The following is a 14,660-nucleotide window of genomic DNA, read 5'->3' on the forward strand; positions in this document are numbered from 1 at the left end:
TTTTAATTTCCTTGGTTGTTTTTTTAGTTGGTGAAATAATGGTGGAATGGTATTTTTAAAGTGTAGCCTAAACAAAGAAAACCAATGAAGATGTCAAAGATGAACATACTGTCACATTTTAATAAACAAATCAGGTAGAATTATTTTAACTAGAGACATACACAGTGTAAGTAAGTAGGCCTAGCTCCAACCATTCTGTCTTGGAAAACAATTCTGCCTGCCAGAGGTGAAATACTTGATCAACTTTTCCCTGACAGAAACGGCCTCCTGGCCTGCGTTGTTGGCCTGGATGGCTATGCCTCATCCCTGTCCCACTCTGTTGTAGCCATATCTCCACACCACAAGGCTTTGTGAGGAAGATATATAGGATCTATATACAGTGGGGGGAAAAGTATTTGATCCCCTGCTGATTTTGTACGTTTGCCCACTTACAAAGAAATGATCAGTCTATAATTTTAATGGTAGGTTTATTTGAACAGTGAGAGACAGAATAACAACAAAAAAATCCAGAAAAACTTGTCAAAAATTATATAAAATGATTTGCATTTTAATGAGGGAAATAAGTATTTGACCCCTCTGCAAAACATGGCTTAGTACATGGTGGCAAAACCCTTGTTGGCAATCACAGAGGTCAGATGTTTCTTGTAGTTGGCAACCAGGTTTGCACACATCTCAGGAGGGATTTTGTCCCACTCCTCTTTGCAGATCTTCTCCAAGTCATTATGGTTTTGAGGCTGACGTTTGGCAACTCAAACCTTCAGCTCCCTCCACAGATTTTCTATGGGATTAAGGTCTGGAGACTGGCTAGGCCACTCCAGGACCTTAATGTGCTTCTTCTTGAGCCACTCCTTTGTTGCCTTGGCCGCGTGTTTTGGGTCATTGTCATGCTGGAATACCCATCTACGACCCATTTTCAATGCCCTGGCTGAGGGAAGGATGTTCTCGCCCAAGATTTGACGGTACATGGCCCCATCCATCGTCCCTTTGATGCGGTGAAGTTGTCCGGTCCCCTTAGCAGAAAAACACCCCCAAAGCATAATGTTTCCACCTCCATGTTTGACGGTGGAGATGGTGTTCTTGGGGTCATAGGCAGCATTCCTCCTCCTCCAAACACGGCGAGTTGAGTTGATGCCAAAGAGCTCCATTTTGGTCTCATCTGACCACAACACTTTCACCCAGTTGTCCTCAATCATTCAGATGTTCATTGGCAAACTTCAGACGGGCATGAATATGTATTCTTGAGCATGGGGACCTTGCGGGTGCTGCAGGATTTCAGTCCTTCACGGCGTAGTGTGTTACCAATTGTTTTCTTGGTGACTATGGTCCCAGCTGCCTTGAGATCATTGACAAGATCCTCCCGTATAGTTCTGGGCTGATTCCTCACCGTTCTCATGATCATTGCAACCCCACGAGGTGAGATCTTGCATGGAGCCCCAGGCCGAGGGATATTGACAGCTCTTTTGTGTTTCTTCCATTTGCAAATAATCGCACCAACTGTTGTCACCTTCTCACCAAGCTGCTTGGCGATGGTCTTGTAGCCCATTCCAGCCTTGTGTAGGTCTACAATCTTGTCCCTGACATCATTGGAGAGCTCTTTGGTCTTGGCCATGGTGGAGAGTTTGGAATCTGATTGATTGATTGCTTCTGTGGACAGGTGTCTTTTATACAGGTAACAAGCTGAGATTAGGAGCACTCCTTTAAGAGTGTGCTCCTAATCTCAGCTCGTTACCTGTATAAAAGACACCTGGGAGCCAGAAATCTTTCTGATTGAGAGGGGGTCAAATACTTATTCCCCTCATTAAAATGCAAATCAATTTATAATATTTTTGACATGCGTTTTTCTGGATATTTTTGTTGTTATTATGTCTCTCACTGTTCAAATAAACCTACCATTAAAATTAGACTGATCCTTTCTTTATCAGTGGGCAAACGTACAAAATCAGCAGGGGATCAAATACTTTTTTCTCCCACTGTATCTGGCCGCAGGGATCCCGAACAGAGACGATAGTTGAATATTTGTTTCACGTAGCTGATGTTGTGCCCGGCCTATGGCCTCATCAGGTAGGGCCAAGGCTTTACATTAAGATTTTTCATTGGTAGCACCGGTGCGCCCAACTTAAAAAAGTTAAGAGCACCACATGAAATTTAAGAGAACCAGAAATGAATACTTCCTTGATTGATTGAGATACAGCCTTTATGAATTCTAGCTATTTTCGAAAGCACACTTTATGCCCCTACAAACTAATACAGGGCATTCAGAAAGTATTCAGACCCCTTGACCTTTTTCCAAATTTCTTACATTTCAGCCTTTTTCTAAAATGGATTAAATTAATTGTTTTCCTCATGAATCTACTACACACAATACCCAATAATTACACAGTGAAAACAGGTTTTTAGAAATGTTTGCAAATGTATAAAAAAAACAAAAAACAGACACCTTATTTACAGGCACACACCTGTCTAAATAAGGTCCCACAGTTGACAGTGCATGTCAGAGCAAAAACCAAGCCATGAGGTTGACGGAATTGTTGATAGAGCTCCAAGACAGGATTGTTTCGAGGTACAGATCTGGGGAAGGGTGCCAAAACCACTATGCAGCACTGAAGGTCCCCAAGAACACAGTGGCCTCCATTCTTAAATGGAAGAAGTTTGGAACCACCAAGACTCTTCCTAGAGCTCGCTGACGACCAAACGGAGCAATCGGGGGAGAAGGGCCTTGGTCAGGGAGGCGACCAAGAAACCGATGGTCATTCTGACAGAGCTCCAGAGTTCCTCTGTAGAAATGGGATAACCTTCCAGAAGGACGACCATCTCTGCAGCACTCAGCCAATCAGGCCTTTATGGTAGGGTGTCCAGACAGAAGCCACTCTTCAGTAAAAGGCACATGACAGCTCGCTTGGAGTTTGCCAAAAGGCACCTAAAGACTCTCAGACCATGACAAACAAGATTCTCTGGTCTGATGAAACCAAGATTGAACTCTTTGGTCTGAATGCCAATCGTCACGTCTGGAGGAAACCTGGCACCATCCCTACGGTGAAGCATGGTGGTGGCAGCATCATGCTATGGGAATGTTTTTCAGCGACAGGGACTCGGAGACTAATCAGGATCGAGGGAAAGCTGAACGGAGCAAAGTATAGAGATATCCTTGATAAAAAACCTGCTCCAGAGCGCTCAGGACATCAGACTTGGGCAAAAGGTTCAACTTTCAACAGGACAACGACCCCTAAGCACACAGCCAAGACAAAGCAGGAGTGGCATGGGGACAACTCTGAATGTCCTTGAGTGGCCCAGTCAGAGCCCGGACTTGAACCCAATAGAACATCTCTGAAGAGACTTGAAAATAGCTGTGCAGTGACACTCCCCATCCAACCTGACAGAGTTTGAGAGGAACTGCAGAGAAGAATAGTAGAAACTCCCCAAATACATGTGTGCCAAGCTTGTGGCGTCATTCCCAAGAAGACGCGAGGCTGTAATCACTGCCAAGGGTGCTTCAACAAAGTACTGAGTAAAGGGTCTGAATACTTGTGTAAATGTGATATGTCCAGTTTTAACAAAACTTTTTTTTTTACGGTTTCTGCTTTGTCATTATGAGGTATTGTGTGTTGATTGAGGGGGGAAAACTATTTAATCCATTTTAGAATAAATCTTTAACAAAATTTGAAAAAATAGTCAAGGGGTCTGAATACTTTCCGAATGCACTATGTAAAACTGTAAATACATTAGTTTATTATAAAAGCTAAAATGTTGATATGAATACCTGTCATTGAAATTTTATGTCATATAAGCCATATGTGGAATATTAGGTTTTTACATTTTACGCCGTCTCTTTAAAAACATTATGTTTGTCATGAAAGATCTGTTATTTAATCATTGATCTCCTGAAGAAACGTTGTTTCTGTGACCCCAAATGTTCGGATATACTGGTAAAGTTAGTCAATGAGGTGACATGACTGAACAAAATCTATATAAGAATGTCGCGTGGGTAATATAGGTCAAATCCGTTAACCTGGTTGGGCTAGAGGCAAGCAGTTCTCTGAAGTAATTGTGCAACCATGACGCTAACGATTTTCTCGGGCACTCGGAAACAACGGTAGAGCGATGCCTTATCATTACCACAATTATCTGGGAGATCTTCTTCAAAGTCGCACAGTGCTCCCAAACAAAACTCCTGGTCGCACAGCTAAATATTTTGCCGCATATGCAACTAAATCGGTCGCACTTTAGAGCCCTGGGTAGGGCTTTAGAGGGAATGCAGCATCCCCCACCATTGCGTATGGTATATTTCCCAACTCTTCACACCCAGGCAGAAAGGCATCTTGGGGCACCTGCAGGGTTTTTGACCACATTCCCCTTCCAATTGGAGAGTTGGCATAGACTCCGGCGTTTCTCCAAAATCCCCCAACTTGAATAGCTGTGAAGCCTTAGTTGGCATCCACAAGGGCGAGTAGCACCACAGAAAGGGTTCCTTTATAATTAAAGAAACATCGCCCTGAGTTTGGTGATCATAATAGGTTCTGTCAACCAATCCCAAACAATTGGGAAAGTCCAATTTCTTCTTAAGCTCGAGCAGTTTGTATCTAGGTTTCCTCAGTAGGTCACGGCAGATTGAGAGGAGGATGGATGCTGACGACATATGGCCTCAAAAGGTCTCCATAATCGATTCAAAGACGATAGGTGAAGGCCAGGCTGAAAATAGAGCCTCCAGATGCCAAGTACCTGGTAATGACAAAATAAATATTTGGTTATTGGTTAACAATCATGTCTATTTTACTCTTCACAGATGTTGAATTGTGCAAAATCAGACGGAAGTCCCCCCATGACACTTTTGTAAGGCATCTACGTAAGACCCAACCCAACGGTTCTGGGGTAAACAATCAGAAAGAATGGAAATACATGAAAATATGATCATTCTTGATACCTTCTTGGCTGGATGTAAGCTAAGTTATAATACATTTGAATTGATTACACATTTTATTGGGCACTGAATACTGAACCTCAAGGTCTGCTGTATTGCTAGCATTATTTCCTACCTGCTAAATCACTACCTGATCAATTAATGTCAACTGAATTAGTGATTATATCTCAGTCCCTTGTACTTACCCATGTTACCACTCCTCAATCGTGGTGAAATCAGAAGAATCGGAATACATTTTCCAGTCAAAAATGTAACCAGGAAAAGGCACTAACCACATCGTCCTGCCCCCAAAGTAATATAATTGGTTCAGAGTTTGTTTTGATATTTCAACTTGCTTGTCCCGATCGCTCCTGGTGCAGCTAGACAAAAGCAAAATGTGCAAGCCTGCGTACGAGTGTGGCCGGTTTAGCCAATATTTAAGGGCCTCATTACTAAAACACAAATTTGATTACCATGTAATTTTGAGGTCCGTTTTGGCAACGAGAACCTTTATAATTTAGGTATTATGCTAATTCTAATGTATATTTAATGGGTGTGCTGTGTTGGTAACTTTATTTACTAGAACCACTATTTACAACTATTGTATAGATTTTTGGGTAAAACAACATTAATTTGAATAAGTATGGTTTGTCCCCCCCAGAAAATGGGGTGTACAAACCCCATGTAACTTACTTCAAGACAAAATCTGCAGTTTGTGTTTCAGCAAAGAGCAATCCCATTTTACATTTTAGTCATTTAGCAGACGCTCTTATCCAGAGCGACTTACAGTAGTGAATGCATACATTTCATACTTTTCCCCCCGTACTGGTCCCCCGTGGGAATCGAACCCACAACCCTGGCGTTGCAAACACCATGCACTACCAACTGAGCCACACGGGACCCAATCCCATCACTTAAAGGAGGATATCCCCCATTTTGACTGTTATCGGTTTTCACACTTACATATAATGCTGTTCGATAACCCAAGACAGTTTTTGGTCCATATCTCACATATTTAGATACAATATGCCTATAAAGTATTATCCAATTTGCCCATAGGATCCCATTCAATCCAGAAATGCATCGAAAAAACCTTACAACCACACCTATCCACGTCCTAATACACCAATATCACCTGTAAAAGACTTAAAAAAAAACATTTTAATTCCCTTTGTTACCCTTAAGTCATGCATGTAATTACAGTACTTATACTGAAATAAGGGATATTTTAGTATGATGCAAATAATTTGGGATTAACAAATGACGCTGATCATTTGTTGGATTACTGAATCTCTGAAAGAGATTAGTACGGTTTTTCAATGGCAAACACTCATTACTGAAACATGCAGTCTCATCTCCAAAACCTGCTCATCATTACCGTAATGCACCAATATAAAGGAAAAATACAATTTAAAACCTATACTTTAGCAATGTATACTTAATGTAATAGTGTGATTTTGTTCTTTATCCAAATGTGAACATTAATCAGACAACAGTTTTCAGCTGTGCTAACATAATTACAAAAGTGTGTTCTAATGATCAATTAGCCTTTTAAAATGATAAACTTGGATTATCTAACACAATGTGCCATAGGAACACAGGAGTGATGGTTGCTGATAGTGGGCCACTGTACACCTACGTAGATATTCCATTTTTTTTTTTAAATCTGCCGTTTCCAGCTACAATAGTCATTTACAACATTAACAATGTATACTGTATTTCTGATCAATTTGATGTTATTTTAAATGGACAAAAGAAAATAGCTTTTCTTTCAAAAAACAAGGACATTTCTAAGTGACCCCAAACTTTTGAACGGTAGTGTATATATAATAATAACAGTAATGAGATAAATTAAATACATTTTAATAATGACATTTTCAATATTTTTATTTTCAGTGTTATGTTTAACTCCGGCCTTTTCATTAAGTAAGAAATGTTTTTAAAATATTACACATTGATTTGTTTAACTTTTTTGGACTTGGTAATGAGCAGTAATGAGAATCTTTGCGTTGGTACTGGAAATAGTGGTAAAATGAATAATATCTGATCAATAAATAAAAAGTATGAAATAGATAAGTGATCAAAGAGGAAATTGTGAAAAATGACACTTGAGAATTGTTTTGTCAAATGTCAATTTTGTGAGAATGACCTTTCTTTTTAGGACAATGGTAGAGACTTTCTTGTAGGTCTGGTTTGTCCAGAAATATGTGGTGTATAAAACAAACTCTCATAGGTCTATTTCTTGTTTTACAAACTAACTTCCTCACACTGACTACACCATTTGCAAATTCAATGATGCATTACAACTAAGGATACATCAACCTAAATCTTTCAATGGCAGCCAGGCCTATTGTGCAGGAATAAGATGGAGTATCCTATATCCACAATGTGCCAAATGACTCATGCTTACTTTTTTCACTCATATAGCTTCAACCGAGTATAATGAAACAAAGGTAGTGTGTATAATGTACGGTTTACAGACCATTATGTCTTACAGGGGGCATGTATAGGTCTAAAAAGGGCCTAAAATTGCCACTTTCTCAATTTTCTTAAATATGGTTTATTTTACAAATGTAAAAAGCATATCAAGCATCCTTCCCCCCCAAATATACTGAACAAAAATATAGAAACGCAACATTTCACCGAGTTACAGTTCATATAAGGAAATAATTCTTTAGGCCTTAATCTATGGATTTCACAAGACTGGGGAGCCAGGCCCATCCAATCAGAATTAGTTTTTCCCGTACAAAAGGGCTTTATTACAGACAGAAATACTCCTCAGTTTCATCAGCTGCCCAGGTGGCTGGTCTCAGACGATCCCGCAGGTGAAGAAGCCGGATGTGGAGGTCCTGGGCTGGCATGGCGTAGACTGCGGTTGTGAGGCCGGTTGGACATACTGCCAAATTCTATAAAACGATGTTGGAGGCTGCTTATGATAGAGAAATGAATATTAAATTCTATGGCAACAACTCCGGTGGACATTCCTGCAGTCCGCATGCCAACTGCACACTCCCTCAAAACTTGAGACATCTCTGGCATTGTGTGACACCTGTGTAATGATCATGTTGTTTAATCAGCTTCTTGATATGCCACACCTGTCAGGTGGATGAATTATCTGGGCAAAGGAGAAATGCTCACTATGAGGGATGTAAACAAATTTGTGCACAACATTTGAGAGGAATAAGATGTGTGTGGAAAATGTCTGGCTTTTTTTTTTCAGCTCATGAAACATGGGACCAACACTTTACATGTTGCGTTTATATTTTAGTTCAGTATAAGTTTCTGTGAGAATTGCCAGAACAATCTGAGACACCAAAACATTTTGGGCTATGCAACCATGGAATGGCCTATATTGACCATGAGGAAAGACTGCTACTGTACAACAATGATTGAATTGAGCCCCTAGTGTAGTCCTACACACAATTAAAAACCAGCTTTAAGTCATCAAATGTGATGACACAGTCCAGCCCTTTCCTGCCAAGTACGCTGTGTGTTTTTCATAAAGCGACAAATGTCCAACTGCCCTAACAAAATTCACAATATTGGTAACAGACTCCATCTGCTGGTCATGTCAAACGGGCAATGTCCTCATGAGTCATGACCAAACTTTCTTGTGTCAGATTACATTAAAATATGAATGGCTGCCTATTATTTAGTGTATCTGGTGGAGAGGAAAGAGTCAAATTCCAAATTCCTCTTACCAAAGGAAACCTCGAATCTGGACCTCAAAACCAGCCCAGTTCCACTGCTGATTTTCATTCATTCTTCCCCTCTAAACAAGGACTGATTTAGACCTAGGAGTGGACGCCACACAACTCTGTGCAGTGGGTGCAACAGAAAACCAGCACTATTAGTCTGGACCTCCAGGCTGGGATTCGAACACCCCTGACCTATAGTCCTGGAGACCCATAGCCATGCTGACTAGGCTAGGAGAGCCACAATGCTAGCTAATAAATTATTGGCTAGTCTGATCATTACTATCTGCGTTCCAGCTGAGCGATACTCGTTGATAAGTAGCTAGTGTAAAGCATTCCAGGCAAATGTTCTACTAACCTGTGCTTACCTACTTTGTTCTCAATTCGGAAGAAAATTGTATCTTCTAAATGTGTGTCCAGTTGCAAATGGTTCTCGATAAACCAGACAAAATTCAGAAAAATATTAAATCCACATTTTGCACTGAGTGAGTAGTTCCCTCACCATTTCACCTGCCAGACATGTTGCATTTCACAACATCTTTGCAGGAACTAGTCGTTTCTACGCCACGTGGCCACGTTTAGAAGTAGATAACAGTGCATCAGACAGTGCGACCAAAACAAAGACACACGAAAGCAACATTTTTTATTTGATACAAAATGTGGATTTAATATCTTTCCGAATATTCTGTTTTTTGGAGAACCACTAGCCCTTACTCATAAAATCAATTCCATTGCATTACATTGAACCATTGGACATCCCCTTGAGCCTTGTGAGGGAAATGCTCTGTCGAAACACAAATACGCCTGGCATGCGATACAACTTTAAAAACACTTGGAACTTAACTTTCATATAGGCGAGAATTAAAATATATATATATATAAATAATACTTGTAAAAAGATACACTTAACTGTACGCAGTTTAGGAAAGTTGCACCCTGCTGTATTTTGAGAAACGCGATCTAGACGGAAATGTGAAATTGAATGGTCCATTGGAAATGCAACCGCAAAGTCAGAGGATGTGTCATAGCGAAGCGGTGTGTAAAAACAGCTGGGCGCTACTTTGCTAAACCGCACACAGTAAGCCTATCTTTTATATTTGAAAGATTATTTCTTGCTTATATGAAAGTTCCAAAGGTTTCCGAAACCTTAACTCTAGTGAGGATTAATAACCTTTCTTAACTTTAAAACAGAGCGTTGGGATTGTAGTTCATTAATTTCTACATTAACTTTGTCCAACGAACCATGGCGGGGTTAGTGCATACAAGTTAGTGCTATTCAATCGTCACTGCCTGCACCTGCTCGCCCGTCCAGCATCACTACTCTGGACGGCTCTGACTTAGAATACCTGGACAACTACAAATACCTGGGTGTCTGGTTAGACTGTAAACTCTCCTTCCAGACTCACATTAAGCATCTCCAATCCAAAATTAAATCTAGAATCGGCTTCCTATTTAGCAACAAAGCATCCTTCACTCATGCTGCCAAACATACCCTTGTAAAACTCACCATCCTACCGATTCTCGACTTCGGCGATGCCATCTATAAAATAGCCTCCAACACTCTACTCAACAAACTGGATGCAGTCTATCACAGTGCCCTCCGTTTTGTCACCAAAGCCCCATACACTACCCACCATTGCGACCTGTACGCTCTCCGTTGGTTGGCCCTCGCTTCATACTCGTCGCCAAGCCCACTGGCTACAGGCTATCTACAAGTCTCTGCTATGTAAAGCCCCGCCTTATCTCAGCTCACTGGTCACCATAGCAGCACCCACTCGTAGCACGCGCTCCAACAGGTATATCTCACTGGTCACTAGAGGTCGACCGATTAATCGGAATGGCCGATTAATTAGGGCCGATTTCAAGTTTTCATAACAATCGGTAATCGGTATTTTTGGCCACCGATTTGCCGTTTAAAAAAATAATAATAATAATAATTTTTCAATGTATTATTATTATATATTTTTTTATACCATTATTTAACTAGGCAAGTCAGATTAAGAACACATTCTTATTTACAATGACGGCCTAGAAACGGGGGTTAACTGCCTTGTTCAGGGGGGATTCGTTTTTGCAACCTTCGGTTACAGTCCAACGCTCTAACCACCTGCCTTACATTGCACTCCACAAGGATTAACAGGCTGACTACTTGTTACGCGAGGGCAGCAAGAAGCAAAGGTAAGTTGCTAGCTAGCATTAGACTTATAAAAAAACTATCAATCTTAACATAATCACTAGTTAACTACACATGGTTGATGATATTACTAGTTTATCTAACGTGTCCTGCGTTGCATATAATCGATGCGGTGCCTGTTAATTTTCATTGAATCACAGCCTACTTCGACAAACGGGTGTTGATTTAACAAGCGCATTTGCGAAAAAAGTACTGTCGTTGCACCAATGTACCTAACCATAAACATCAATGCCTAACAGGAATATTTAGACTTAGCCACCCGTTAGATAAAATACGGAACGGTTCCGTATGTCACTGAAAGAAAAAAACAAAAAACTTTGGTTTTCGAGATGATAGTTTCCGGATTCGACCATATTAATGACCTAAGGCTCGTATTTCTGTGCGTTTATTATATTATAATTAAGTTTATGATTTGATACAGCAGTCTGACTGAGCGGTAGTAGGCAGCAGCAGGCTCGTAAGCATTCATTCAAACAGCCCTTCGCTGTGCTTCAAGCATTGCGCTGTTTATGACTTCAACCTGGGTGGGTATAATTTGTGGAACGTTCCAACAGGAATCTATTCCAAAAACTTCGTAAATAACAAGGTTTCCAAAAAACAACGCATACAAAGTTGTATAGCTGCAGAATCAGATACCGGGTAGGGAGTGGTCTATTTCATTGCGTCTTTCACTCATCACGTTTATTCCGAAAAATGTCTCTCCTCACATGTCTGTTTGCCTATGGACAAACATTAAGAATAAGCTACGTGGTGAGTTGATGCCTATTCGGCAGCTAGTTAGCTAGGTTTGTATGCGTTGCTACTTTGTATGCGTTGTTGGTTGGCAACCTTTTACTTTACATTTTTTGGAACAGATTCCTGTTGGAACATTCCACAAATTATACCCACCCCTTCAAGCCTGTCAACTCCCAAGATTAGGCTGGTGTAACCGATGTGAAATGGCTAGCTAGTTAGCCGGGTGCACACTAATAGCGTTTCAAACGTCATTCACTCTGAGACTTGGAGTAGTTGTTTCCCTTCCTCTGCATGGGTAACGCTGCTTCGAGGGTGGCTGTTGTCGATGTGTTCCTGGTTTGAGCCCAGGTAGGAGCGAGGAGAGGGACGGAAGCTATACTGTTACACTGGCAATACTAAAGTGCCCAAAATAACATCCAATAGTCAAAGGTATATGAAATACAAATCGTATAGAGAGAAATAGTCCTATAATTCCTATAATAACTACAACCTAAAACTTCTTACCTGGGAATATTGAAGACTCATGTTAAAAGGAACCACCAGCTTTCATATGTTCCCATGTTCTGAGCAAGGCACTTAAACATTAGCTTTCTTACATGGCACATATTGCGCTTTTACTTTCTTCTCCAACACTTTGTTTTTGCATTATTTAAACCAAATTGAACATGTTTCATTATTTATTTGAGGCTAAATTGATTTTATTGATGTATTAAGTTAAAATAAGTGTTCATTCAGTATTGTTGTAATTGTCATTATTACAAAAAAATAATAAATCGGCCGATTAATCGGTATCAGCTTTTTTGGTCCGCCAATAATCGGTATCGGCGTTGAAAAATCATAATCGGTCGACCTCTACTGGTCACCCCCAAAGCCAATTCCTCCTTTGGTCATCTTTCCTTCCAGTTCTCTGCTGCCATTGACTGGAACGAACTGCAAAAATCACTGAAGCTGGAGACTCATATCTCCCTCACTAGCTTTAAGCACCAGCTGTCAGAGCAGCTCACAGATCACTGCACCTGTACATAGCCCATCTGTAAACAGCCCATCTATCTACCTACCTCATCCCCATACTGTATTTATTTATTTATCTTGCTCCTTTGCACCCCAGTATCTCTACTTGCACATTCATCTTCTGCACATCTACCATTTCAGTGTTTAATTGCTATAATGTAATTACTTCGCCACCATTGCCTTAACTTACCTAATTTGCACTCACAGTATATAGACTTTTTGTTTTCTTTTGTTCTACTGTATAATTGACTGTATGTTTTGTTTATTCCATGCGTTGGTGTATGTGTCGAATTGCTATGCTTTATCTTGGCCAGGTCGCAGTTGCAAATGAGAACTTGTTCTCAATTAGCCTACCTGGTTAAATAAAGGTGAAATAAATAAAATAAAGAAAGAAAGCATTACTATTTCTTTCCTATGTCATTGCCTACAAGTGTAATCGGGGATTTCTACTGGAGCAGCACTTTCTGGCTATCTACATACTGTACTGTCACAGATGGAACAATGAACCAGATATTTCACCAGATGTATAAATGTGAAGCATCCAGTTGGCATTTCCACTCACTATATGTTAATGAGAGGAAGCCCAGTGGCCAGAATGCTGCTAATTTACTCATCGATGAAACATTTGATCTCAATACAGTTTTGTTTCCAAAACTATCTGCTACAAACAGAGTGGACCACGTTTTGTAGACTTTGCCCTTTGCCAAAATTTATATATATATATATATATATATATATATATATATATATATATATATATATATATATATATATATATATATATATATATATATATATATATATATATATATAAAAAAGGCTGAATTGAGTTATTGCAAACACGCACTTCACGAAGTAGCCATTCCCAAACGGAAATATGCAAATACTTGCTAGAACGTCCCAATAGGATATTGCTAGCTCATGCTTTGCTCTGCCCATCTCCTCGCTTGTTTTTATTTTGTTTAACTAGGCAAGTCAGTTAGGAAGAAATTCTTATTTACAATGACGGCCTACCCCGGCCAAACCCTAACGACGCTGGGCCAATTGTGCACTGCCCTATGGCTCTCCCAATCACGGCCAGTTGTGATACAGCCCAGGATCGAACCAAGGTCTGTTGTGACGCCTCTAGCACTGGGTTGCAGTGCCTTAGACTGCTGCGCCACTGATTTTCTCCCATTGGAAACGACAGGCTGTGGTCCATCTTAGGTTATTAATAAAAACCTTTGATACTGTTTTTGCCTTTCTCAAAGACAAAACAGTATGAAGATAGGCTAAAAACGTATTCTCCAATAGAAAGCTCCAATCACACTTGTAGGCGATGTAATGACGTTGGCTAGCTAAGTTCATGAAGAGAAACGTCATCCGGCCTATCTCACGACGAACTGCGCATGATTACGTGTTCTCCGCATGAACTTAAGCCAACGTCGCCATGACATCGCCCACGAGTGTGATGGGGAATTTCTATTGGAGAAGCAGTTTGACGAAAATGAAAACGTGTCAGTTTGTCTCTTTCTTTATAACATGTTAAAATAATTAAGACATTAGCTCGACTCTACGTTGCATCTTCAGAGTAGTTCGTTTTCTCAAAGGGAGAATGTTTCACTTCTCTCATTCCGCAAAGCTTGATCTGTTTCGCAAGCGTTCCCGGAAGTCTCGCGATGTTGCGCCTTTGGGTTTAGAACATTCGTAGTTACTACAAATCAACTATTATCACGTAACGTTAGCTAACGTACGAAGTGCTATCTATTGCTTGAGACCACATGTCTACATATTATATGGGATGTTTTTGAGCCTCAACGTGATGGCTAGCTAGATTTGTCATAATTACATTTTTGGGGGAAGTTAACTAACGTTAGCTGGCAGGCTAGCCAACAACGTGCTAGCTGGCCATTTCATAGCTATGAAAGCAATAAAACTAGTTACTCACTTGTCCTCCAATGGTGACATCAAAGAACACAATCGGGTTGTTGGGGTTAGAAGGCTGAACATTCATTGTTATTTATTTTCACGCACAAGTAAAACAATACGTGAAACTATTCAGTGGTTAGCCGAAAGCATGCCATTAGCGAACTAATTCAAAAAGAACTGCGGTTCCTAAATCTACGGTAGCCGCGGGTAGACAATTACTACG

The 14,660-nt window shown here is 40.3% G+C and overlaps 1 protein-coding gene across 2 annotated transcripts in view; it reads right to left on the reverse strand.

Moving 5' to 3' along the window:
• Positions 1-14,638, reverse strand: part of ppih (peptidylprolyl isomerase H (cyclophilin H)) — a 38,981-nt gene extending 24,343 nt beyond the window's left edge. Inside the window, exons 1-2 of one of the 2 annotated variants that reach the window (XM_029719826.1) lie at positions 14,457-14,590; positions 11,775-11,851 (exon numbers count right to left, since the gene is read on the reverse strand). Coding sequence is in view for 1 of the 2 variants with exons in the window: in XM_029719825.1 (XP_029575685.1) it covers positions 14,457-14,522 (66 nt within the window). In the remaining variant the exon portion in view is untranslated. Of the gene's footprint in view, positions 1-11,774; positions 11,852-14,456 lie in introns of both variants that reach the window. The other variant, XM_029719825.1, reaches the window with a different exon arrangement.
• Between the last annotated feature and the right edge of the window lie 22 nt (positions 14,639-14,660).

Source organism: Salmo trutta, chromosome 28 (genome assembly GCF_901001165.1).
Source record: "Salmo trutta chromosome 28, fSalTru1.1, whole genome shotgun sequence".
NCBI classification, from domain to species: Eukaryota; Metazoa; Chordata; class Actinopteri; order Salmoniformes; family Salmonidae; genus Salmo; species Salmo trutta.